This window comes from Microcaecilia unicolor, chromosome 2 (genome assembly GCF_901765095.1).
Source record: "Microcaecilia unicolor chromosome 2, aMicUni1.1, whole genome shotgun sequence".
Classification (NCBI taxonomy): Eukaryota; Metazoa; Chordata; class Amphibia; order Gymnophiona; family Siphonopidae; genus Microcaecilia; species Microcaecilia unicolor.
Genome location: NC_044032.1, coordinates 615,647,054 through 615,674,681, shown reverse-complemented (window position 1 = coordinate 615,674,681; position 27,628 = coordinate 615,647,054). Strand labels below are relative to the sequence as shown.

Here is a 27,628-nt window from a genome sequence, read left to right as displayed (position 1 = left end):
CCGTGCAGGTCTTTTTCTGCCGTCATCTACTATGTTACTATGTATTTAAAAAAAAAAACACATGGGCTGAGCACGCTCCCACCCAGGGACCTTTCTCAGTCACTTCCCTCAGTGACTCTTCATAGGGACTCACTCTATTTAGTAATCCCAATTTAACATGGGATTACAAATTTTGTTTTTGTTGTGTTTTTTTAAAATAAAAAAAAACAGCGATTGAAATTATGTCAACAAGATTGGCTTTCTCTGTGTATTAGGTAGTACTAAAACCATCCATACTGTATTCAAAGCTGGCACAGAAGCTGGAAGCTCTGGGGAATTTTCCTCCTAACTTGCAGCATTTTATTACCCTCCACAAGCCAGAGGGCGCTCGATTTTTCGGAACCTACTGCAAATCAAGTCGTCTCTCTCTCTCGTGAGAACAGGGTCACTCACTGAGCGTTGTCGACTCGACTCGTCTATTCCCGTGACGTGAAGTCTCGCGGGTTCGACGTCCTCTCCCCCTCTTTTACCCTCTGAGCACCAAGATGGCAGTTGGCAAGAATAAGAGGCTGACCAAAGGCGGCAAAAAAGGTGCCAAGAAAAAGGTGTAAGTCTCACCGATAGTGTCAGTGACCTGATGTGGGAGAATTCCGTGTGCCCGGGCCGTAGCGAGCTGGGGCGGAGAGAGTGGGATGGCTAAGATAAGAGGTGGATTGAAGGGGAAGGGGAGGCCGCGCTTGCTTGCTTGTGTTCCACCCAGGGCGATGATTGGGCCACCTCGCTCGCTCCGGGCTCCTCCGTCCCGACCTGCGGAAGGCTTGGCGCGTGAGACGGGGATGCGGTTGCTAGCCCGGGCTCTGGCTCATCCTTATTGAGGCGGCCAGCGCTCTTCCTTCTTACTGGCTGAACTGAAGTGATTCTGTATTTTGTCGATGCCTCGTACTCGTTTCATTCTTTTCGATGGGCTTTGCTGTGTTTGCCTAGAATCGTGGTGGTGTTTGGCCAGCGTGCAGTTACCGTAGCAAATGTAGTTGTAGTCAGAAGAAACTTTAAAACACAACGCTACGTTTAAAACCTATGACATTGATCAAGTAAACTTCCATACTGAAGATAAAGTTATTTAAAACCACCGAAGTAAAACCAGTGACTGGTTGACTATTTTTGTAGCTCATATTTCCAAAGGTGAGAGAGAAAAATCAGACTTTGCACAAAAGAATGAGCAGGAGAAACAGGAGGTACAGTAGCAAAACGTGAATCCTGTTCTCTCAGGTCGGAAGTGTAACCTCATCACAGAATTTCAAGCTCTTAGGCTGGTATCTACTTTCTATAGTGTAATTTTATGTTAATTTACAAAGAAATAGTATTTCATCTTCTTTTTAATGCTTTAAATGGAAATGTATTATTTTGGCAAAAGAACCAGCATTTTAATTTCAGTAGTTATCTGATCTTTATTAATTGCAAAATAGCATGCTTCAAAAAAGACAAGATAGGAAGAATAAGGTTTAACTCAGCTTTTCACCAGTAGTCCAGCTAATTAGGGTACTAGTAATGATTTTTTTTCAGCCCAGGGTTTGTTTTTCAGTATTTACAGCAATATTTATTTACCTCGCTGATCCCTGTTCAGAGAATAAGATACTTGAAGCCCTAGAGTAAAACATATACTTTAATAGGATTGTGGTCATAGGTCTTTCAACAGATCCTTTGTGTGTGCAAGAACATTTGTGACCATTGGCTAAACCTGCTAATATGGTTAATTTTACCTTTGAAGCTATTGCTAATGTGCATGTTAACATATTTTACCAAGTCTTAATTTATGCAGTGAGGCCTAGATGGTAATAATGCACCCTTGACAGCAGTATAGCATACATTTACCATAAGTCCCCTAAATAAAAGGGTACATAAAATTCTTTATGTTGTTGTTCACAGTTCTGTAGGTTTTATTTTTTTATTTGATTTATATCCTATCATCTTAAGCAGGTTACAGAGAAGACATACATAAAAATCATACACAAACAAGATTAGTAGTGACATCTTTCCAATTTGAATCTTGATTAATATAATGCGTAAGTCTGTAGAAATAGCTGCGTTTTCACCTTCCTCTTTAAATCAAGCATTGATAACATCCAAATAGTGCCTGGCAACTCTGAAGCTTAATCATAATTATACTTTTTGGCTTAAGACACGCAGGTGCTCATTTTCAAAGCACATAGACTTACAAAGTTACATAGTAACGTGTTACTTTGTAAGTCTATGTGCTTTGAAAATGAGCCTCATAGCGACATCTCAGTTTAACTGGGCAGATTTGAAATGGTTTACAATCAAGTTGTCTGAATAATTTCTAACCAGTGTGTAAAGACCAAGGGTGGTGGTCTAATGCTTGTCTGATGGCTTAGTTTCAAGTGCTGTCCATTGACATGTAAACAACATGAATCTGATGTGTGGGCCAGGTTTCTGCTCTTCACACTAGTCAGGTCTGGCATGTGTAGATGTAGCAGTAACAACCCCTGCAAAGCTACAGTTATAGCCATATCTTAGTGGTGACACTTAATGGCCTGAGCTGTTGTTTGTGGCCCCTGGCTAAGTGCCTTCACTCTGGTAGTTGAACTGTATTTGGGAGGGGTGATATACTGGAAAGACTCTAGATTATTTGTGAGTGAGTTCATAGTGCTATGGCCCAAAAGAAGCTGGCTCCAGCTGAGCAGCAGGAGGATCATGCTCCTTAGATCAGGAGTCCCAAAACTCCAGTCCTCGGAACTAATTTTCTCGTCAGTTATGTCATTCCTGTCTGCAGCCCAGTCTGGCTCATGTAAGTTTAACCTCCTTCCCCACCCCCCCCCCCTTTAATTTGTTCAGGTAGAAAAGCTGATGGAATTTCAAGGCTCCATTGGCCAAATAAGTTTTTGTAGTAGGTCAAGGTTACAAAAAACTTAGAGGACCGCCTACCCTGCTGAGCAAACTTTGATTTGCTCCCTTTTCCTGAAAAGTCTGGGGATCTCTGCTTGGAGAAATGTGATCTTCAAAACAAATACCACAGCTATTTTTGTTAAACTTCAGCTTGGTTGGCTTTTTGATACATCAAAAGTGGTACAGTGGCTCACTTTTGATTAAATTGATACCTGTGTTTTCCATAATGTGAAAATGTGCACTTCTGTGAATTTTAGTATTTGACCTATAAAAGGTTTTGTTTAACAGTTGACCCATTCAGAACCACATTTCTGTTTGAGTTGCTCTCTGTATTGAGGACTCCTCTGCAATTGTTCAAACACTTGAAATAAACTATTGTGGGAATACATTAATTATGTGTAACAATTTGCATACCCTCTCTTTGTAAATGAGGGTAATGTTTTGGTCTTACATGACATAAACCTACTTACTACATAGTTTTATTGTTGATGATATTCTTGTGAGTACAGGATCTTTTAAAATAGTACATATTAAGTTGTAATCCACTTCATTTTTTTTATGTAATATGTAAACTGCTTTGGTTGTACCACAGAAAAGGTGGTATAACAAGAGTCTAATAAAGAAACATCTTGTGGGCTTTAATAAAAAAAATAATTTCAGAGTAGTAGTAATGAACATTTGCCTGAAGAAGTTGGGAGAAAAACTGTAGCTGACCGCTTTCTTTGCTTTGTAACAACAGGGTTGACCCCTTCTCTAAAAAGGACTGGTATGATGTCAAGGCACCAGCAATGTTCAACATTCGAAATCTTGGAAAGACTCTTGTCACCAGAACTCAAGGCACAAGTGAGTAATACATAGTAACATAGAAGATGACGGCAGAAAAAGACCTGCATGGTCCATCCAGTCTGCCCAACAAGATAAACTCACATGTGCCATTTTTTGTGTATACCTTACCTTGATTTGTACCTGTTCACTAACATTCAGCAAGTGTGCATGTGCTCTTATTCTTATGATACGTGTGTGTGCGCTACAGTCTACTTCAGTATCTGTTCCCTAAATTCCAGATTTCCATAATAGAGATTAACTTTTCTGTACTACATTTATCTGAAAACCAGTCCTGTATTGATATACCGCTTGGTGGTTTACATTGCCTATATAAGAAAAATGGTTGAATTAGTGTCGGCATAGTAGAGTACCATAAGCATCCAAGCTGTTCATATGTCCCTTGTTCTTGATCCTGAAGCTGACTGTAGAGTTCTTTCCAGGAAAGAAAAGGTCAACAACTACCAAGTAAAGAGAAACAAAATGAGAGAACTTGCTAATTCAGTGACTTCAATAGTGAGGGTATTCTGAATTTCATGGTACATATTAATTGGGGTTAATGAGGATCAGTAATTTTGGAGCTCTGAAATAGTTAGCCCAGGTTAATTCTCTGAACCATTACTCATTGTGTAACCTGGAATATGTCACTTCAAATGCTCTGTAGATTTTAAGTTCTCTGGATAAGAGATGGTTTGTGATGTATGTATTGATTTGTGCAGTATAAGTAGCGTTTCCATTATGTAGCTTCCCACTGTTCAGAACCTGTAGGATAGTTGTGTCCATCAACCAGCAGGTGGAGATAGAGAACTGAAAACTGCGCTGCGATCTCTTTTGGCATCCAGTCCAGCTGTCCAGCAGGTGGATGGACACTTTTTAGCTCCTGGTTCTGAGTGATTTTGTTCTGGTCCAGTTGGTCAACTGGCCTCCAGTTGAGCTCTGTGGGTGGCATGAATCTTCAGTCATCTGCAGGTCCTCAGATCTCTCTAGTGTCCTGCAAATTTACTTCCCTCCCTTCCTGTCTCCCCTGTTTCCTGAGGAGATCTCCTTTTTACAGCACAACCTTTTTGCATCTGTGGTAAGACTTGTGGAGACTGAGCTGGGGGGGGGGAGCAGCTGTTGTGGAGACTGAGCTGGGGGGGGGGAGCAGCTGGCAGGGGTTTGATTTAGAACTGTTTGGAGGGCTGCAAGTTCTACTTGATGCAGAAGGAGGGCTCTTTACTTGCCGCTTGGGACACGTGTTGCACTTGTGACTGTCGGGGTGAATGGCAACTCCTTGGGAGTCAGTTAAGAGTTATTCCGCTGTGGAACCCACCAGCTGGTGTTGGGGTGTTGCATTGCGTGCAAGCTGAGAATCCCATGGGATGCGGATAAAACAGTTGGCAGCAGCACATCTTCAGGTTTGGTGCAGCATCCAAATATGCCAGGGTCTTAGGGCTCTTTGGCAGGACCAGTGTGTAGTTTGATGCAGGAGAGCGTGGGAATGGGCTAGCTGACATTGTAAATAGTTTAAAAATTCTTGATATACCAACTTTCTTAAACAATCAGTGGTTTACATCTATCTATCTATCTATCCACCATTAGTTACAGGAAGGACACAGTCAACAAGACTATACCCCTACACACGTCTCCTAAAAACTAATCCAAGCTCAGTTAATGCGAGAGGGGTACTATCCAGTCTTTTGCATTTGAGTGTCACATGTATGATTATTTCCTAGTTGGTGAGATGGCATATGTGTGTTCCCGATGCAAAGAGCTCCTAGCTCTCAGAGAATGTGTCTGTTCTCTTGAGGCTAGAGTAGCAGACTTAGTGGAGCTGAGGGAGACAGAGAGGTACATAGGGAAATGGGGCTTGATATACCGCCTTTCTGTGGTATTTTGCAACTACATTCAAAGCGGTTTACATATATACAGGTACTTATTTTGTACCTGGGGCAATGGAGGGTTAAGTGACTTGCCCACAGACATAAGGAGCTGCAGTGGGAATCGAACTCAGTTCCCCAGGATCAAAATCCACTAGGCTACTCCTCCACCATAAGCAAGGCAGAACTGGGACAGAACCCAAACGGGTTGATATTTATGGCTTAAACTGGGCAGATCTATCTTGTTTAGCACTCTGTCTTCAAACACTTAACCCTCCATTGCCCCATGTAAGCCGCATTGAGCCTGCCATGAGTGGGAAAGCGCGGGGTACAAATGTAACAAAATAAAATGGTTCTTCAAGAAAGGTTACTCAATGGGAGTAATTTCCACCTTGTTGAGTTCCCGGAAGCAATCTACCTCCACGGCATATGTTCATGTCTGGTGTGTTTTTGAGAGACGGTGTTCTGACTTGGAGTGGTTCCCCTTCGCTCCTCTGTCCCAGATGTCGTGCATTTTTTGCTGAACGGCTTGGAGAAGGGTTTATCCCTTTGCTTTGAGTGCACTTGCCGGCCTTCATGGACTGATGCAGGGTCGTTCGGTGGCTCTTCATCCAGATGTGGCGAGGTTCCTTCAGGGGGTTAAGCACTTGTGTCCTCCACACAGGATGTGGTGCTGCTGTGGGATTTGACAGCCTTGGTGAGGCGCCCTTTGAGCCTTTGTTCTCGGCTACTCTGAAAGATCTATCCCTGAAGGTGGCCACCTTGGTGGCCATTACAGTACGAAACCCTTTCTACTTTTTTTTTTTTCCCGAGGACCATGTGGTTCTCTGCGCAATACCTTTGTTCCAAAGGTTATTTTCTTCTTTTCACCTGAATCGGGCTATTTCCCTGCTGGTGTTTCACAGGAAAGATTTGGGCTCTCTATCTGTTGGTTGTAAGGAGGGCCCTCCACTATGACCTGCGCCACATTGAGGAGTTGTAGATTGGACTGTCCATTTGTCTTGTTTGCAGTTCAGTGGCGAGGTCAGGCCATGCTAGCCTGCTGGATCCAAGGATTCCATTTCTTCTGTGTACTTGCTGAGTGGTGTGCGGGCTTTGGCGCTGTTGACAGCGCAGGCTCTGTCTACTTCATGGGCGGAGTTTTCCTTTGTTCCGATACCAGATATTTGCAGCGCAGCCACGTGGTTGTCCCTGCGATTTTTAAGAAGCACTACAGTTTGGATGTGCAGGCTTATCGGGAGGCAGACTTTGAGGCTCCAGTGTTGGCTCAGGGTTTGTCTGTTTCCTACTCTCATTAGGTACTTCCAACTCGTTGGGAGCTGTCTGTTCGCTTACCTTCATCTTTTAGCTTTATTAATAGAAATACTGGGGTGGCAGGATTGTACAGGGAATAATATATGCAAGCCTTTAGTAGTTCTGTTTCCCCATCTGCTGGGAGGAGGGCATATTACCCACTTGGGAGTGATCTAGAGCAACTAAAGGAAAGAAAATTAAGCAGGTAAGATCAAATTTCTCCTTCTGATTCGTTTATTACTATCTTGCTTCAGGCTTGAAAATGCTGTGTCCATGGCGTATGCGAGGGTGAGGAGGATGTTCAAGTGCTGGTGTTCTGAGAATGAACTTTCTCCTTTCTCTGCTCAGATCGCACACATCTTAGCGTTTCTGCAGGCAAGCCTTCAGAAAGGATTGGCATTTGGTTTTCTAAAAGTTCAGGTTACGGGTTTGGCCTGTTTCAGGTGCTGACTACAGAAGACGTCTCTTGTGGCTCACTTGGATATCGTTAGATTCTTGTGGGCAGTGGGCCACTTGCAGCCTCCCTTTTGTATGCCATATCCATAGTGGAACCTTAATTTAGTCTTTCGGGCTCTTTGGAAGTTGCCTTTTGAGCAGCTCCAGAAGGCTGCCTCAAAAGATCTTATGCTGAAGACAGTGTTCTGGTTGCATGTAGGGTTTTGGAGCTTCAGACTCTCTTGTTGGGATTCTTTGCTTTGTGGAGGTGGGGGGGGGGGGGGTCTCCCTGCACACGGTTCCTTCCTTTCTTCCGAGTGGTATTACCAATCTGTGGAGCTTCTGTCCTTTCACAGAGAATGAGGAGGCTCGGTATTCTTCCTTGAAGCTTCTCGATGTATGTGGAATCCTCAGATATCTGGAAGTCCATGAATGAGTTTTGTAAATTGGACAGACTGTTTAAGCTTTTTGGTAAACAGAGGCTTGGTCTCATGGCTTCTAAGCCCACAATTGCTAGATGCTGAAGGAAACAAATCTTGTCGGCTTATTTGCTTGCATGGAAGCAGGCTCCTCGGGCCTTGTGGGCTCATTCTATGAGGTGTACAGTGACATCCTGGGTCGAGACTTGATCAACGCTGCATACCTTTGCCAAGCATTATAGGGTGGACATTGTGGCGTGCTCTGAAGCCAAATTTGGGGCTTCAGCCCTCAGGGTGGCGATGACAGGATCCCACAGGAATTTCTTTTGAACATCCCACAGGTTCTGGAATAATGGGAAACTATGTAATGGGGGGGAGAAATTAGGTCTTACCTGACTTCTTTCCATTAGTCCTTCCCATTATTCCAGAGGCCTTCCTGAGTTTTGAGATGGTGCAGAGTAATGGGCAGCTAATGACTGTCACTTTGCATGGTTCTTCCTGCATATCTCTTGTTCTCTACAAGTTGTCTAGAGATGAGAGGTCCACACATGTTTGCTTATCTGGTTAGTGTTAGGTTAGCAAGTGAGTTTCTCCTTACTTCTTGCCTATATAAATACTGAGGAGCTGGACTGGATGCAAAGAGATGTCTGTTCAGTTTTCAGTTGTTTATCTTTGCTTTCTGTTTGATGGATACAGTTATCCCACAGGTTCTGGAATAGTGGGAAGGACTAATGGAAAGAAAAGTCAGGTAAGACCTAATTTCTCCTCAACAATGAAAGGTGTCTGTGTTTGTCTTTTGACAGAGATTGCCTCGGATGGGCTCAAGGGCCGTGTGTTTGAGGTGAGTCTGGCTGACTTGCAGAATGATGAAGTTGCCTTCCGGAAATTCAAGCTCATTACTGAGGATGTGCAGGGGAAGAACTGTCTGACTAACTTCCATGGAATGGATCTCACCCGGGACAAAATGTGCTCAATGGTCAAGAAATGGCAGGTTAGCACTTCTGAGTGGAGGAGAATTCTAAATTCGCACTGGCTTTTGGGGGGGGGGGGGGAGGAGGGTGGGAAGATGGTGTAAACTTTTTTTTCTCTGTGTGTGTTTGTAACTTAAAGTAATGTGTTTGAACTTCATGTAAATTATGCCACCAATTGTATTACGGGCCAGGAAGGTGTTTTCTCTTTTATTGGACACAGCAATGCATAGAGAAAACTGGTTGAATTGGTGTAAGTTTGGAATTTGAGTTGCCTCTGGTACTACTACTTGCACATTTCAAACTTTTATCAGTTCATTCATTTTTCTGTCCGTATTGCAAGACAAGATAATTGACACAACTATCAAACGGTGGAATTTTGAGTGTTCAAAATAATACTCGACTGAACATTAATTCTCAAACTTAGGGAAGCACAACTTATTCAAAATGCTGTCAACGATTCATAAGTTCAACAACCATCTATAAAAAAAAAATAGAAAATTTTAAATCATCTCAAGTTAAAAAAAAAAGTGGAGAAAAAAAGACCCCATTTAAATTTGCTCTCACGAGCATGTTTTGTGCAAAACAAGCTTTTCATCACTGGTCATTTAAAAAAACAAACCTCAAAAAACTACACTGATCACAAAATTTCAAAAGAATAAGTTGTGCTACCCCCAAAAGTATCTTAGGTACGTGTTTTTTTTATTTAAAAATTTCTGGCACCCACAACTAGGCGGCTCATAATAAAACATACACACTTGGCTCATTGGCTTTTGAGCAACCTGCACTGATGATTTTCATTTTCAGACAATGTAGTGGAACATTGTTGTTGTTATGGTCCGTTAGGTTCAGATTGAAGGTTTGCGATTTGATATTACGTGATGTTTAGTACCAGGCGGAGGTAAGATTGTTTAGTGGCTTCTTACAATGTTGGGTATATCTGTGAGGTTGTATTGTGATAATTTCTTCTGTTAAAATGTTTGATTTTTAGGCAGAAATTTACATTGGAAATATTTAGACACAGATTCATATCTATGATGTGTCAATAAATATCAGTGCATATAGCAGTGCACTGATGAAACCCGTGATGCTTTACTATTATTCTGTTCCAAGCCGTACCTTAGGGTACCCTAGGCAATTAATAATTAATTAACTGGTCAAGTAACTAAACCAACCTATGAAATTAATGAACCATAATGCACATTCAGAATTCACATTAATTTTAGGAGCAAAACTGATAACAGATAATCTCCTTGTCTTGATATTACTGCCTCTGTATCTGTTCCAAGCATACCTGAAATAACCTAAATAATGATGGACTCATCTGCTGGTAGACTATTTAGTCATCTGCTGCATAGTACAGTATTACCTTCCTGCCTCGTGTATTAACACTTGATGTCTCTTCTGTAAATTCTACAGACCATGATTGAAGCTCATGTGGATGTAAAGACCACTGATGGTTACTTGCTCCGTCTCTTCTGCGTTGGGTTCACAAAGAAGCGCAACAACCAGATCCGCAAGACCTCTTATGCTCAGCACCAGCAAGTCCGTCAGATCCGCAAGAAAATGATGGAGATCATGACCCGGGAAGTACAGACAAATGACTTGAAAGAAGTGGTGAACAAGCTGTAAGTTTGTTTTTTCTGTTCGTTAAACAACTTCCCGGGTCATTTCTGCCATTTCAAAATCCTTATCCAAATTTATTCAAGCATACTTCATGGTGCTCCACTTTTCTCCATTCTTGAACAAATTTATCATGCATTTAGAAACTGTATGAATTATTTTGTGTCTAAAACCCAGCCAGTGCAAACAATTCATACAGTTTCTAAATGCATGATAAATTTGTTCAAGAATGGAGAAAAGTGGAGCACCATGAAGTATGCTTGAATAAATTTGGATAAGGATTTTGAAATGGCAGAAAAATTTAACTGGGAGCCAGTGCATATGGGGAAGTTGGGAGGGAGAGGAGCATTCAGTAAAGGAGTTGGGAGTCAGGGTTTAGAAACATCTTGTGAAGTTGGAGGGCTGTGAAAGATGGCCAGCTGTGAGACTGTAAGAATAATGGCTGCAGCAGTTGGGAAAAAGCTTAGGGAGGGAGAAAGATTTATACCCTTTGTAAGTAAGGGAAATATAGCATAATGAGATGTGTATGAGGGTGTGATGCCCACATTCCTTTCAGTCAAAAAGAGCAGTTTACACTCTAGACCAAGTGATGATCAACCTTTTTCATCTCACTGCACACTTACAAGGTGCAAAAATTGTCAAGGCACACCTCAGAGTCCTCCTTAAATTAATCACTAATCTACCAGGGTTAACTAGCACTGAGCATTAAGTGCTCCGAGTCCTCTCTTCACTAATCTACCAGGGTTAGCTTGCACTGAGCTGCAAGTGTGGCAGTGCTCAGTTATTGAAAGCAGGAGGAGGAGGCGGCTGTACTTGGGTGTCATATGGAGTACCCTGGGTAGATGGTTGATCGCTAAGAGGCTTGTAACTTGCCTCAGGATCCCCACGGACCTAGAGGCAGGGCCAGTTTTAGATATGCTGGGGCCAATGGCAGAAATTGAGGGGGGCCCTCCCCCAATCTCCCCACCCACCATTACCTACCACACGTAAAACAACTTTAAATGACTTCACACACGAAACACAGACAAACCTTCACCAAATACAGAACAACGGATTAGAAATGAACGCCAAAATTGAACTGGGAACCCCCAAGAAGTTAAACTTGGCAAGTACTGCAACACTGAAGAAATAAAAACAGAAATGCACTTCCTTTTGTATTGAACACAATCTGTGCAATAGTCACAAGGAACCTGGGTCCCTCCACTTTGAGCTCAGACCCTCCAAAATGAGCTTTCGTCTTTACTGTGGCTGGCAGGGATCTCTAAGCTGTGCCAGCAGAAGACTATTCTTCTGGTCCAGCAGCCAGTGCTCTCCAAGCTCTGCAGGTGGTGGCTGTGTCCTCCAGGCTGCTACTGCTGGGGTCCCCACGCATGCTCAGTTTTCATACATACAGAAAAAACAAGCATTCATGGGGGCGGGTCAGCCATGGCTGCAGCAGTGGCTCTGGGACAGTGACGCGGGCTGCAGAGCTTGGAGAGTTCTGGCTGTTGGAGTGGTAAAGGAAGAGGAAGCCTTCACTTGGAAGGGGCCTGGAGATCCCTGCCAGCTCAGGTATTTATAATTTGCATCCCTTTTCTGCCTTTGCAGAATTGGGATTTGGATGTTTCAAGTACATGGACGTCCATTTGGACATTTTTAGTTGTCCATATGCTTTGAAAATAAGCACCAATTTATAATGTTTCTTAAACCAGAGTAGTTTTCCATTTTCCATTTATGTTATACCTTTCTTTAGAACATAAGAGTAGCCATACTGGGTCAGATCAATGGTCACAAGTACCTGGCAGAATCCCAAACCGTGGCAACAATCCATAGTACAAATCCCAGAGCAAGCAGTCTCTGCTTGCAAGCCCTATATATCTTTGGGAGGGATTTGTTGTTCCTGTTCTCCCCCCCCCTTCCCAGGGTGGCCTTGAATGTTGTGCTGCCTATCCTCAGATTTGAGTATTATAGAAAATTGGTATGAGAGATTCTTAAATCAAATAGAATTCTTAAATGGCATAAATATTAAACTCTCAGCAAAACATGATTATAGGCTTTGTCTGGGAAATGCAATCTAGTTTCTCTTTGCCTGGCAGTCATTCTCTCTGGACTTCAAGATTGATTAAAGCCATAGCACTAGGAACATTAATTTGAGCTGCAGGATATATTTAGCTGGAGTAGATAAGATGTGAGCTATCACAATGTCCATCCTTAGCCAGAGGTTCAGAATGTGTCTTCATTTTGATGTACTAGGCCACTTAGGCCTATAGAAAGGAACCTATAAATAATACTAATTAAAATAATTAAAAAAAACAACCCTAAATATTAGCATAACCTAGAATATCGATAATAAGATGTAGACATGTATCCAAGGGTACTGAAAGAACTCAGACATGAATTGCTGATCTGCTGTTACAGTAATGCTGTAACCTGTCATTAAATCGTCTGTAGTACCTGAAGATTGGAGGGTGGCCACTGGAACGCCTATTTTTAAAAAAGGATCTGGGAGTGATTGGGACATTTCAGTCCGGTAAGCCTGATGTCTGTCTGTGCCGGGTAAAATAGTGGAAACTATTATAAAGACTAAAATTACGAAACGCATAGGTAAACATGGTTTAATGGGACAGTCAGCATGGATTCAGCCAAGGGAAGTCTTGTCTCACCAATTTGCTTCATTTCTTTGTGTGAATAAACAGGTGGATAAAGGTGAACCAGTTGATGTAGTGTATCTGGTTTTTCAGAAAGCATTTGACAAAATTCCTCAGACTCCTGAGAAGAAAATTAAAAACCCATGGGATAGGAGGCAATGTTCCATTGTGGATTAGGAATTTGTGGATGGATAGAAAACAGGGGGTAGGGTTAAATGGCCAATACTCTCAGTAAAGGAGGGTGGGAATGCCCCAAAGATCTGTACTATGACTGGTGCTGTTTAACATATTAATGATCTGGAAATGGGAATGATGGGTGAGGTGATTAAATTTGCAGGCGACACAAAACTATTCAAAGTTGTTAAAATGCATGCGGATTGTGAAAAATTGCAGGAAGACTAGGTAGGAAGTTGGAAGACTAGACATCCAATGGCAGATGATGCACATTGGGAAGAATAATCCAAATCATAGTTTGATGGGCGGCTAAAAAAAAAAAAAAAAAGCAAACAATGCTAGGCATTATTAGGAAAAGGATAGAAAATATGACACACAATATTATAATGCCTCTGTATCGCCCCATGGTGCAACCACAGTGAGTATTGTGTGCAGTTCTGGTCACCGCATCTTAAAGATATAGTAGAATTAGAAAAGGTTCAAAGAAGGGCAACCAAAATGATGGGTTGGAAATCCTCTCATATGAGGAAAGGATTAAGAGGTTAGGACCCTTCAGCTTCGAAAGTCTACAAAATACTGAATTTTGTAGAATGTAAATTGATTTTTTTAAATTTTGTTGTATTACTCTTTCAAAAAGTGCAGAGTCTAGGTGACACTTGAAGCTAAATAGTACTACTTTTAAAAGTAATATGAGGAAATGTTTTTTTTTTCCACTCAGTGGATAGTTAAGCTCTAGAACTTGTTGCCAGAGGATGTGGTATCAGCAGTTGGTGTACCTGGGTTATTATGAAAGGTTTAGATATATTTCTTGAGAAAATGTCCATAGACTGCTATTGAGATAGACATGGGGTAAGCCAATGCTTGTCCCTTGGATCAGTAGCCATGAGTCTTGCTACTATTTGGGATTTGTCAGGTACTTGTGACCTGAACTTGCCACTGTTGGAAGTCGGGATGTTGGGCTAGATGGACCATTGGTCTGACCCAGTATGACTATTCTTATATTATACCCCCAGAGCTTGACTTGTGAGTGGCACTGTTGTGTAATGACTTTGATACCCTTCTTCCTAGGTGCTATGGGCACTGCTTCTGTAATCCCTGCTACATTATCATACTGCAGAGCCATTGGATATCTAAAATTCATTATACTTTGTGATTGGAAATACTAATGGGAAGTACAAGCATTCTGTTTAGTTAATATGTAAACTATCTTTTCAGGATTCCAGACAGCATTGGCAAAGATATTGAGAAGGCCTGCCAGTCCATATATCCTCTTCACGATGTGTTTGTTCGCAAGGTGAAGATGCTGAAGAAGCCCAAGTTTGAATGTAAGTTTCAGTCAGTCTGCAGTAGTTAAATTTTTCTTGCTCTGGGATGTGATGGTAAATATCAAACATGGTTTCTACGAGGACAAGCAGAACAGTTGTTTCTTTACATCTGGGTGACATCGTCCCGATGGAGCCTGGTATGGAAGCTGTGCAGTACACTCTTACTTTTGAAGCCTTTGGCAGCGCCCCCACTGTGCATGCGTGGGACCTTCAGTCTAGCTTTCTGCAGAGCTGGGAAGTTGCACCTGTATCTTCTCTCCCACATTTTTTTTCACTGCGTGTTTGTGTCTTCCTTTTTGGATATTTTTGCGTTATTTTTTAGTTTTCACAGTATTCCATTCCCCCCCCCCCCCCCTTTTTTTTTAATAGCGTTTTCGGCTCTTTTCTTTTTTTGCAGCTCTTTTAGACCCTAGAACTGAACTCAATTTGAGGTAAGCCCCTTTCTCTGAGGACAAGCAAGGCCTATAACTCTCACATGTGGGTAATGTGATCTGCGTTGCTCAGTCTGGTGGTGTAGCAAGCTTTTCACAGCTTTTTGAGCGTGAGGCGAGCTCCCTCTGCACGCATGAGTGCCTTTCCACCAGCCGCGAGAGTGCGGGACCAACAGTTCTCTTACGTGTTTTTCACCCCCTCCTCACTGCTCAGCCGATTCGGTTCTCACAGAGCTTATTTTTGTGCCTTCCAGACTTTTTTTTTTTTGGGGGGGGGGAAGGTGGTGGTAAGACCGAGAATACTGTGATGCCTCTGTGTCACTCCATGGTGTGACCTCAGCTTGAGTATTGCGTTCAGTTCTTGTCGCAGTATCTCGGGGGAGGGGGTATGGTGGAGGTGGAAAATGTTCAAGGGGGAATAGACCTCATAGGATGAGGGACTGGGGAATTTGGGGCTCTTTGGCTTGGAGGGGAGACGGCTGGGGAGAGATGTGATTGAGGTCTTCGGGATCCGGAGTGGTGTGGAGCAAGTGGAGATACATTTTTTTTTTGTGCCCTTTCAAAGGGTACAGACTGGGAGACACTCAATGAAACTTCATTGAAACACTTTTTCACTTAAGGAATGGTTATGCTCTGGAACTGTTTGCTGAGGATGTGTTGGCATCAGTTGAAGTATGTGGGTTTGGATGGGTTCCTGTAGGAAAGGTCCATGGTCTGCTATCTGGGCTTGGTAGCATGGAATGTTGCTACTATTTGGGTTTCTGCAAGGTACTTGTGACCTGGATTGGCCACTGTTGGAAACAGGATACTGGGTTAGATGGATCATTGGTCTGACCCAGTATGGCTATTCTTACTATTTCTGTGTTCTGTATCTTCATATGAAGAAAAGAACCCAGTTGGCCAGAGAGACTCAAAAGAGAATTTTTGGAGCCAGGTCTGAAGCCTTGACGACGTCATCGGTATCGAGAGTTGCATCGGTCCATATGGCTGGGAGTGAACGTGCATCAAGTGAGTCTCCACCTGCTTGGACACCAGCTGCTATGCAGCCCCCCACTACAGACCAGAGTCAGACCCAACCTGAGGCATTAGCATCGATCCCTTTCGAAGTATGGCTTACCAGGTACACAAGAAGCGTTGACGTTGACAGGACTGCTCCCTCGCCATACAAGAGGTGCCGATGCATGGGTCTCCAGGCAGCCAGGACTAGGCACCCGCTTCAACACCACAAATTCAGCAGCCTGTCTTTACACGGAGGCCCTAGCCTTTCCCAGTGTCAGCCCTCTGAGCACATCTGGACCTTGCTCCCTGAGCTTTTGGTGGGCTTCACTCAACAGAGTGCATCTACATCTACTGTGCTTGTGCCTGCTATGCCTCTGGCTACTGACCTGCAAGGCCGTCAGCCTGCGGTGAGGTTTCTGATGCTGGTGCTGCATGGAGCCTTGGAATTGACCACTGTTCCTGTTGGCACCCCATAGACATTGGTGGAGGAAGCTTCACTGGAGTCGAGGCTGGAGCCAACAGACACCCCTATCTCAGGGACATGGTTCCTCCTTGTTGAGGTGGACTTGGTCTTGGCCTTCCCGAGTTCCTGGCTAACACGGATGAGGAGCGCTCATGGGAGTCAAATGAGGACCCATGATAAGAGAAGTCCTATGACATCCCATCTGACCCCTTCCATCCACAGGAAAGGAGAGTCTCCTGAGAGCCTTTCTTTCCCATCTTTTTTAAAGGAAATAGCAGCCGCCATTCCAATTCACTTAGGATGAGCCCAGGGCTTAGATGTTCGAGGTCTTGGACTATGAGTCTCCTCCTGGAGAGGTTGTGACAGACCCGCTTAAGAAGGACTTACAAGGGCGTTCAAGTGAAGAACTGGAAGTCCTCTCTGTTGGTCCCTGTCCTCTGATTCAGACCTTCTTTATCTGAAGGCCTTTCTTCGTCAATACAGATAGAGGTCTGTAGTAAACATTTCTATTTGCACTTACTGACATTCTCCCTAAGGTCAGCTAGGTCACTTGTCTTAAAAATGTTAGAAACCAAAGACTCTTAACTTTCCCAGTTCCACACACCCTTGGCACGTCTTCATTTCAGGAGAGCCCAGTAGACCCTAGCTTCTCAATAGCATCAGGCCACGGGGAAACTAGTGGATGTCATCAAGGTTATGCCACAGCTCAAACAGTCTCTCCATTTGTGGCTAATTCGGTCCAATTTGACCCTAGGACTACCATTTTAAATTCAGTCTTCCCAAAAGATACTGACCACGGATGCATCCAACCTGGGATGGGGGAAGCTCATGTAAATGGGCTTCACACTCAAGGGACTTAGTCCTCCCAGGAGGTGTCATTCCATATCAGTCACTATGGGCAGTATGGAATGCTCTAAAGGCTTTCAGAGATTGGCTGACGAACCAATTTATTCTAATTCAGATGGACAGTCAGGTTGCACTGTACTATAACTTGGGTCAGGAAGCAGTCAGGATGTGGCAGTGGGCTGTCAAGTACGGCATGGTGCTCAACCACATACCTGGCAGGGAAAGACAACTGTCTGGTGGATAGGCTGAGTAGGATCATGCAACCACAGGAGTGCTCTCAATATGGGTGTAGCCTGCAAAATTTTACAAGTATGGAGCACCCCATCAGTGGATTGCTTTGCCACTTATCTGAAAAACAGTCCCTCAGTTATGTTGCAGATTCATATCACACAGCAGACTAACATTAGATGCCTTTCTCCTGCATTGTGAGGGGAGGGTGTCCTGTCTACCTATCCTCCCACTCCTCTTGTAGGAAAGACTTGTTGAAACTCGAGCAAGATCAGGGAACCATGATCTTAATTGTACCCTGCTGTCCCAGGCAGATCTGGTTCCCTCTGAAGTTATCCTCTGAAGATCTGTGGCGATTGGACTGTTTTTCGACCCTCCTCATGCAGAATGAGGAGTCTTTTTTGCATCCCAGTCGCCAGACTCTGGCTCTCACGGCCTGAATGTTGAGGGCATAGAGTTTGCCTCCTTGCAACTGCCTGAGGTGTCTCTAGGATTTTGCTGGCTTTCAGGAAAGATTCCACTAAGAGGTGTTATACTTTTCAGTAGATCCGCTATCTGTGTAAGAGTTCACATCTTTGCAATTAGTGCTTATCACTATCAGGTGGAGGGCAAGCCCATCTCTGTACGTCCTTTAGTTGTTCACTTCATGCCAGGTTTAATGTTGACAAAGCTCCCTCTCAGACCTCCCTCTGTGTCTTGGGATCTCAATGTCATCCTCACCCAGCTGATGAAAGCTCCTTTTCAGCCACCAGACTCCTGTTATCTGAAGTATCTGACCTGGAAGGTCTTGTTTTTGGTGGCAGTCACTTCAGCTCACAATTAGGGCGCTTCAGGCTCTAGTAGCTGATCCACTTTACACTAGATTTCTTCATAACAGGTTGGTTCTTTGTACGCATCCTAAGGTGGTGTCAGACTTCCATCTTAACTAGTTTGTCACTCTGCAGACATTTTCCCCCCAAACCCCATGCTCATCCTGGTGAAAGTGTACTGCATACTTTGGACTGCCAGTGTGCCTTAGCAAGGCTGACTAGAGCCCTTAGTCCACCCAGCTTTTAATTTCTTTTGATCCCAACAGGATGGGTACAGTCATTGGTAAGAGGACTTTATTCAAATTCCATCTCCTTTACTTACACCCAGGTTGGGCTGACTCTTGAGGGCCAGGTCATGGCTCACAATGGCAGCTATGGTGGCATGGGTAGCCCACTTAAGGTCAGCTTCCATTGAGGAGATATGCAAGGCTGCAACATAGTCTTCAGTCTGTACATTCACATCTCATTACTGCCTTGCGCAGAATACCTGATGTCAGTTGATTTGGCCAGAAAGTCCTGAAAAACTTTGTTTGGTGTCTAGAATCCAACTCCTAGCCCTATTTTTATTCAGTTCCAGGCTGCACCTCCGCAACCAGTTTGTATATAATTTCAGGTTAACTGGTTCAGCGTGGTCTTGCCATTGCAGGACTCTGTTGTACTACTGTTGTTTTTGGTGAGCCTGGTTGCTAGGGATTCCTTGACATAAGCATAGAACTGTCCTGCTTGTCCTCAGAAAGTGAAGCTACTTAACTGTAGCAGGTGTTCTCCAATTAGTGGTATCCTTAACAACCCTCCCACCTTCCCTTGGATTTGAATTCTTTTTTTTTTTTTTTTTTTTAATATCATTTTTATTAATGACCAAAAGATACAGGTGACAATAAAGTGGAAAAAAAAAACATTGCATTACAAGTGTGTTCCAATAATCTAATTACATCCATGTTCAACCTGGTCATTTATAATTTTTGCTTTCATAATGTGCCTATCTAACCTCCCCCCCTCCCACCTCCCACCCACCCTCCACCCTGCAAGCTTACCCATTCAGAATTCTACTGCGAGCCATGGGAGTCAAGGTATCCCAGAACAATAACCAACATTGTAATAGTCGATCTCCTTTCGGGGATGCTAAATCATTTATTTCCCTACGTTCTAGGGCTCCTAGGGAGATCATAAGGGATCGCCACCGTGGCATGGAAGGGGGTTCCGATGAGATCCAATTCAATAAAATCGTTTTCTTTCCCATAGCAGTCGCCCTGCGTAGGAACGGTAACATACCCCTCCTTCGGTTCCCTCTCACCTTATATTTGTCAAATAAAAGGGTAGGTAAGGGGCACCACTGCAACCCCCAGATACTCGAGACGAATGCACAAAGCTGTGTCCAGAAGACACGGACCTGGGGGCACAACCAGAACATATGTCCCAAATGCGCCCCAGTTCCCGCACACTTAGGGCAGTCATCCAAAGGTCTTAAGGCAGCTCTAAACGCTCTATGTGGCGAAATATACATTCTCATGTTAAATTTATATTGGGATTCCTGCAGTGTCACCTCTCTAAAGGTCTTATACCCCATTGCCAAATTAGCCTGTACCATCACTCCAGTAATAGAACAGCCCAAGTCTCTAGTCCAGGCCCCAGCAATCTGATCATATGATATCTCCGGGCAAAGCTCTTTGAGTTTAAAATGATAGAATTTTAGAGGAACCGAAAGCTGCGCCTCCAAATCTAGCAAATCTGTAATTTGTCTTCGTCTCTGCGAGGTCAACGACGCTCGGGGGAGGGAGGCAATGTAATGGCTCAATTGCAAGTAGGAAAGGGTAGCCTGTGCTGGAAGTCCAACATTCTCACACAAATCCTTGAAGGACTTACATTTGCCTTCTTTTGTTAATACTTGAAACAGGAATATTATCCCCCCCTCCCTCCATGTCTGAAAAGTCTCAGTATCCGTGCCCACTGAAAAATCTACGTTGCCACCAATCGGTAGGAAGGGGGAAGAGTGGCACTCGAACCCTCCAGCTTTGCCCAGCCATCGCCATGCACGTCTCAGCGGCGTGAAAAGAGGAGCATATCCTTTGGCGGTGGGTGCTTTGCCAACTGGTGCATGCAACCAATAGCTAAAGTGATATTTGCTCACTAGTTTAGTTTCAGGAATGGGAAAGGAAAAAAAGGATGTGCCCCTAAACCAATCCGTAAGATGTCTCATGCAACCCGCCACTGACATACGTTGAATGCTGTGTACACCCAATCCTCCCTTTTGTATTGGAAGGTATGTTTGTTGTAGTGTAGCCCTGGGTCTTTTCCCATTCCATAGATATCTAGCTAGTAATCTGTGTAGTTTCCGCTCGTCTTTATATAAGAAGAATAGAGATAGCACCTGGACCACATATAGCCATTTCGGAACCAGGACCATATTGTACAGAGCTGCACGCCCCCACAAGGACAGGGGAAGGCGCTGCCACATTTCTAAAGTGTGTTGAGTCTCTTTCCACAAGGGGGCTAAGTTGATTTTATAAAGTTGCGTGAGCGATGTTGGCAATCTGATCCCCAAGTAGACCAAGTAATCAGCGGTCCACTTCAACGGGAACCTTCCCTCCCAGCGCTCCCGCACGGAGAGAGGTATTGGTAGCACCTCGGACTTCTGTGAATTAAGTTGGAACCCCGAGTAATATCCGAATTCTGCTATGTGGTCTAAAGCTATTGTCAACGATGTCTGAGGTTGTGTCAGTACTAGAAGAATGTCATCTGCATAAGCCAATACTTTAACATGAAGCTGTGGTAGCTGAACTCCCTCCACCTCTGGGTCTTTTATAATATTGCGCAGCAGGGGCTCCAAGTATATCAAAAACAGAAGTGGGGACAGGGGGCAACCCTGTCTCGTGCCCCGTCTTACCAAAAAACGTGGAGAACACATTCCATTCACTAAGACTCTGGCTCCAGGATCCGTATATAGTGTATCAATTGCATGCAAATACCACCCGGACAACCCTATGTATTTAAGTGTTTGAAAGAGATAGTCCCAATTCACTTGGTCAAATGCTTTAGTAGCGTCCAGGCCTGCCAACATTAAGGGATGACCCGTGGCTTCCGCATACGCCACTGCCATCAGGGCCCTACGGACATTGAGACCTGGGTGTCTCCCCCGCACGAATCCCACCTGATGGTCCCCTACTAAAGCCGGGAGATGTATAGCCAGCCTGTCAGCAAGGACTTTAGCTAAAATTTTTACATCTACATTGAGAAGAGATATTGGCCTGTAAGACCCTGGCAAGTCGGGTGGTTTACCCGGTTTCGGGATGAGAACAATTAAGGCTTCATTCGAATCCCTGGGCAGTCTCCCCACTCCCACAGCTGCTTCAAGGTGAAGTGTCAGGGGAACACTCAGTTGGGTCGACAATAATTTATAGTATTCTGTAGAGAAACCATCCAGGCCCGGAGATTTTCCCAAGGACAAACCCTTGATCGTTTGTTGAATCTCTCGGGCCTGGAGGGGAGCATTCAACTGATCCCGGACCACCTGTGGCAGTACCGGGAGGCCCGCGTCTCTCAAATAATCATCCAATTTTGGTCCCCCCTGCTGCGCCTCCGGTTGGTATACTCGGGAAAAATAATCTCTGAATATGGTCAATATATCCTTAGGACAAGATTTACGGGAACCATCAGGTGCCAACACCGTAGAAATAAATGTCTTCTCCGACCAGGCCTTTGCAACTTTAGCTAGTAATTTCCCAGGTCTATTACCATATTTGAAATAGTGATATTTACGGCCAAAAGCTTGCCTCTTGGCCCGTTCGTGGAGTAGTGAGTCTAGGGCCACCTGTGCCGCAATCACATTGTCATAATTGGTCTGGGTTCTACATCGTATGTGCGCCCGTTTAGCTTGTTGGTATTTACGCTCCAGTAAAATTATGCCTTGGGAGATCTTTTTATTTCTTGCGCTTAAGTATCCGATGATTTCCCCTCTCATAACTGCTTTAGAAGTTTCCCAGAACAATGTCGGGTTGTCTTTGTGGGCTACGTTATCAGATTCAAACAGTTTCCATTTTTGTACTAGGAAATTGCCAAAGTCTCCATCCCCCGCTAAGTAGGATGGGAACCTCCATGACTTAAATCTGTCTACATTTTGTCCCAGTGCTATATCAGCCCAGACTGGAGTATGATCTGATATCGCCATTGTTGCCATATCTGTCTTAACTACCCGAGAAAAAAGCGATGTGGAAACTAAAATGTAGTCTATACGGGACCAGGTTTTGTGGGCCTTCGACAGATGGGTATAGTCCCGCCTTTGCGGGAATAGTAACCTCCAGGGATCTACTAAGTCCATTAACTTACAAAGATAAGGTAATCCTTTACTGCGGGGTAGTGCGCTCCATGCCCCGACCGTCGAGCGGTCGAGGTCCGGGTCAAGCACTTGGTTAAAATCTCCCGCCACAATCCAAGGGGCCGTATCGTATTTGAGACCCAGATTTATCAATGTCTGGAAAAACTCTGCATCATAACCGTTTGGCCCATAAACAACACATAGGTAGTATTCCTGTCCCATAATATTGAGATGAAGTAGGACGTATCTTCCCTTAGGGTCTTTCCCTATTAATTTAGAAGTGCATGGGAGCCCTTTCCTAATCAATATCGCCACTCCTCCCCGTCTAGCCCCGGAGGAGGAGTAATAACACTCCCCCACCCATTGCTGGCGCAGCTTTCGGTGTTCCTCGTCTGAGAGTTTGGTCTCTTGTAGGCATACTATGGAAGCCTTTAGGCGGTTCAAGTGTGTTAAAATTTTTGATCTCTTAATTGGAGAGGTAATCCCCGCCACATTCCAGGTCACTAATCTTAAATGTTCAGTCAAAGCAATCTTCTAACTTCATCAAATTAACATATAGCAAACCTAACTTAACGCCCCGGTTGCCCAGCCTCAACCAAAGGCTCCTTATATCAACCAACACATAATCATACCATGGTTTACCCAAGCCCACAGCTCTTCTTTGTGTCCCTTCATCAATCTGCTCGCTTCTGCTTCCATTCCCTCCCTCTCCCTCCCCCTTCCCCTGTATCTCCCCCCCTTGTCCTCCCCCCATCTTCCCCCCACTAACTATCTGGCCTGTCTTACCAATCTCACTGCGTTCAGTGAGTGTAGCAGGCAGAGGTCTAGATGCTATAGGAGCCCTACCCTTCTTTCATATCAAAATAAATGTATCATAGTTAGTGTCTCACATAGCCCAGAAAGCCACCAAGATCACACCGTCAGGTATTCGAACAGCTTTCCGCTCCAGTCCATTCCTGAGCCATTCCGCCATAAGTCTCTGGTCTACCATCTTGTTCACCCAGCCATTCGGTCTCACTCTTTTTCACAGTCAATTTTCGCCGTTAGTAGCCCAACAAGAACTTTCTAGAACTCAAGCAAAGTAGCAATCCAACCGGCAACTGCCAACTAAGAACTCCATCAACATATTGTGTGGTTAAACCATCTGTGGAATATAATGGCAATCCCCCCAATGTCAGGTCTGGTGATGATTCAACCACTCCGCTACAGCATCTGGTTCAGTATAAGTTGTCCAGGTTCCATTCGCCAAGATTTTCAAGGTTGCTGGATATTGCAGGGTGAATTTGAACTTTTTTTCCACTAGACAGGTGCAAACCGTGGAAAAAGCGCGGCGTTGTGCTGCCAAAGCCGCAGAGTAATCCTGAAAGATACGTATTAAGGTTCCATCATATTTTGTAGTTTCCCTGCAGCTTTTATACTGTCGCAATATTGCCGCTTTTTGGGCATAACAGTGAAATTTTGCTATCACCACTCTGGGCCTCGATTCTCTTGTCGGCCTAGGTCCTACACGATGTGCACGTTCAATTCGGATCGTACGGCCTTCTCCAGCCTCCGGGAAATGTGCCTGAAGCCATGTTTCCAATGTGCGTTTTAAGTCTTTATCTGCCAAGGATTCTGCAAATCCCACAAAGCGGAGATTATCGCGGCGCGAGCGATTTTCCAAATCTTCTACTCGCTGCACATTCTCCTGGACCAGGCGTTGTAGTCTTTCTATCTCTCCCGAGCTATTTTGTTGACCATCTTCCACCTCCGCAACCCGGGCCTCCAGCTCCCCAGTCCGACGTGAAAGTTCTGTCGTGAGCGCCGACAGCCCCGTTATCTGGGCAGAAAGCTGATCAAACTGGGGGGCCAATGCGCCCACCACTGCTTCTGTAAGTTCTGGCAACGTGAAATCAGAGGCCGGGCGGGAGGGTGAATTCGCCGGCGAGGTGGCCGCCATCTTGGATTCGCCAAGTCTCGGTTTCTCCTCTTTTTTCTTCGTGTTTTTTGCGGTTTGCGCCATCGCCGATCGCGTTAAATATTTGTCCATATACTGGGAGAGCGTGTGCGCCTTAGATTCTCTACTTTCTGGGGTCGGAGACGTCTTTAAAGGTTCGAATTTCGGGCAGGGCTCCCAGCAGCCGAAAATTCACTTCCTTCCCAGCTCACAGCATCACGTGACCCCCGATTTGAATTCTTTTTTTAGTTGTTTTATGTTACGAAGGGTCCCGTGCTTGCGTGTCAAATGGGAAGGCACTCGCACATGTGCAGTGGGGCCACTGCCAAAAGCTTCTTAAAGTAATAGAACGTTGAGTAGCTTCCATGCCGGGCTCTGTTGGGATGACATCACCCAGATATAAGGGTGCTTATCCGACATTGCTGCCTGGATGTCCAACCGCCACCTGAAACTGAACATGGCCAAGACTGAACTTGTTGTTTTCCCACCCAAACCCACTTCTCCTATCCCTTCACTCTCTATCTCAGTTGATAACACCCTCATCATCCCCGTCTCATCTGCCTGCAACCTCGGTGTCATCTTCGACTCCTCCCTCTCCGTCTTTGCGTATATCCAGCAGATAGCCAAGACCTGTCGCTTCTTCCTCTACAACATTAGCAAAATTCGCCCCTTCCTCTCTGAGCACACCACCCGAACTCTCATCCACTCTCTCATTACCTCTCGCCTTGACTACTGCAACCTACTCCTCACCAGCCTCCCACTTAGCCACCTATCCCCCCTTCAGTCCATCCAGAACCTGCCGAACGTCTTATCTACCGCCTTGACCGATATACTCGTATCACCCCTCTCCTCAAGTCACTTCACTGGCTTCCGATTAATTACCGCATACAGTTCAAGCTTCTCCTACTAACCTACAAATGCACTCGATCTGCAGCCCCTCCTTACCTCTCTACCCTCATCTCCTCTTATGTCCCTACCCGTAACCTCCGCTGTCAAGACAAATCCCTCCTTTCAGTACCCTTCTCCACCACCGCCAACTCTAGGCTCCACCCTTTCTGCCTTGCCTCACCCCATGCTTGGAACAAACTCCCTGAGCCCATACGCCAGGCCCCCTCCCTACCCATCTTCAAATCATTGCTCAAAGCCCACCTCTTCAATATCGCTTTCGGCACCTAATCACAACACCTCTACTCAGGAAATCTAGACTACCCCAACTTGACATTTCGTCCTTTAGATTGTAAGCTCTTCTGAGCAGGGACCGTCCTTAGTTATTAATTTGTACAGCGCTGCGTAACCCTAGTAGCGCTGTAGAAATGTTAAGTAGTAGTAGTAGAGAACATCTGCTTACAGCTTAGTAACTTTTATTTGAAAATGGGTGGCGAAGGCACAGAATAGAGATATGTAATGACATCGTAATGTTGATGCTTTGATGGGGAAGAGGTAAATTGTTTTGAGGGCTATGGTGCTAAGAGCAATGCAGTGATTTTTCAAGCTTAGTTCATGAGATCCATCATTTTATTCAGGTTTCTTAATAGCAGCAATGAATATATATATGAAATATTTGCATATATATATTTTTTTTACAATGAAAACCAGATTCCTCAGCGACCCTCCAGACCGGTCAAGACGCGTGGGTTATGCTCGCCTACCAGCAGAGGGAGACTGAGAGCACTAACTTCAAACTATGTACATATAACCTGTGCCCATCCCACAAAAGCCAGTATTTTCTCAGTCTCAGCAGAGGGTAGACAGGCAGCCTGTGCAGCTTGTCCGGTCTGGTAGGAGTCAGGGATCAATTGAGAGTTTTAGGTTGGTCTATTGATCATTTCTGAGAAGAATCCCTGTGCCTGGACTACTCTGTGTGCTGGGGCTTGGTGGGTCCAGTGGGGCCTGCCATTGTCCCCTCTGGGGTGTCACACCCGGGTGGCCGGGTCCCTCCCCCTAGCTGGCTCTCCCATTGGGGCAGCTTTGTGCCTCGACTGCAGTTCTTATATTGCAGCCTTGAGTGCCAAGGATTTGATAGCAGCAGCAGGGCTCAAATTGTGCTGCAATAAAGTTTAAAAAAAAAAAAGTAAACAAAAAGACACAGACGGTGTGGAGAGCTGTGCAGCTGCACTCCAGAGTGCTGGAGCTGGTCAGCCGTTCTAGGTGAGCTGTGAGTGGCTTGTTTTGGGTGAGTTCCTTTTTCCTTTGCCTTTGAACGAGGATGTCCGCGAAGCTGCTTCGGTGTCGTTTTTGAGGAAGTGTGAGAATTGGAACTCAAGGAAGAAATTCTTTTGAAAGAATGCAATACAAAGTTAGACGTTCTTGGAGTGGTTGGGTTGAGTTGTTCACTGAAGTGGTGTGTTAATTGCTGTTAGCACTGTACCCCCATTTTTGGGTGAACTGGCAGTAGTTCTGGCAAACTATGGCGCAGAGGTTTTGTTTAGCATACCAGACAAATTGATGATGTGGCAACAACAAAAATCCATTTATGGGAATGAATGATGACAAAATGTTTCGGTCCCAAATGAGGCTCAATGATTACTACTTTGAGATCGTTCTGACATTCCCAAGCCATGAAGCTGTAAAGTTTCTCTGAGTAGTTATCTCTCTGGAAACGTGCCATGACTCCCCCCCACCCCACTTCCCTTTTGAGTAGTATCTCACTGGGTAGGGTGAGGGGAAGTTTTTTGTCAAGTGCTATATATATATATATAGTGTTGATACTAACCCTTGAACTGCTGTTCTTCCTAGTGGGCAAACTGATGGAATTACATGGAGAAGGTGGAGGTACTGGAAAACCCACTGGAGAGGAGACGGGTGCTAAGGTGGAACGTGCTGATGGATATGAACCTCCAGTACAAGAATCTGTCTAAACTCAAATCAATAACATTTTCAAAAATAAAAGCAAAAAAAAAACCCATTTCATATGTTTGTAGTGGTTTTAATTAACATTTTAGTATATGCTGTGTTGTGATCAGCTGCTGAATACACCTTGGGTAATGGGAATGTGCCTTTAAGGCTTTCTCATAGTAGGTACAGTGAACTCATTCTTCTAGTAGTTTAGTCAGTAACTCCCAGGGCTTGTGAGATTCCTCGGCAAAAATGTCAATTATAATGGTATGTTGTCGCACAGTGGTTCCAAAACCTGGTCCTGGAGGCACCCCAGCCAGTCAGGTTTTCAAGATCTCCAC

At 44.5% G+C, this 27,628-nt stretch overlaps 1 protein-coding gene and 1 non-coding gene across 2 annotated transcripts; both read left to right on the top strand.

Annotated features, from left to right (window-relative positions):
- The first annotated feature begins 478 nt into the window (after positions 1–478).
- RPS3A (ribosomal protein S3A) lies at positions 479–27,362 on the top strand. The gene is made up of 6 exons (XM_030191656.1): positions 479–586; positions 3,623–3,726; positions 8,515–8,702; positions 10,099–10,307; positions 14,319–14,428; positions 27,189–27,362. Exons 1-6 carry the CDS (start codon positions 525–527, stop codon positions 27,308–27,310), a joined length of 795 nt encoding a protein of 264 aa, XP_030047516.1. The 5' UTR covers positions 479–524; the 3' UTR covers positions 27,311–27,362.
- Positions 26,931–27,002, top strand: LOC115463916. Its single transcript, XR_003941173.1, has one exon. It is a non-coding gene; the product is annotated as a small nucleolar RNA SNORD73 (small nucleolar RNA).
- Positions 27,363–27,628: the final 266 nt, after the last annotated feature.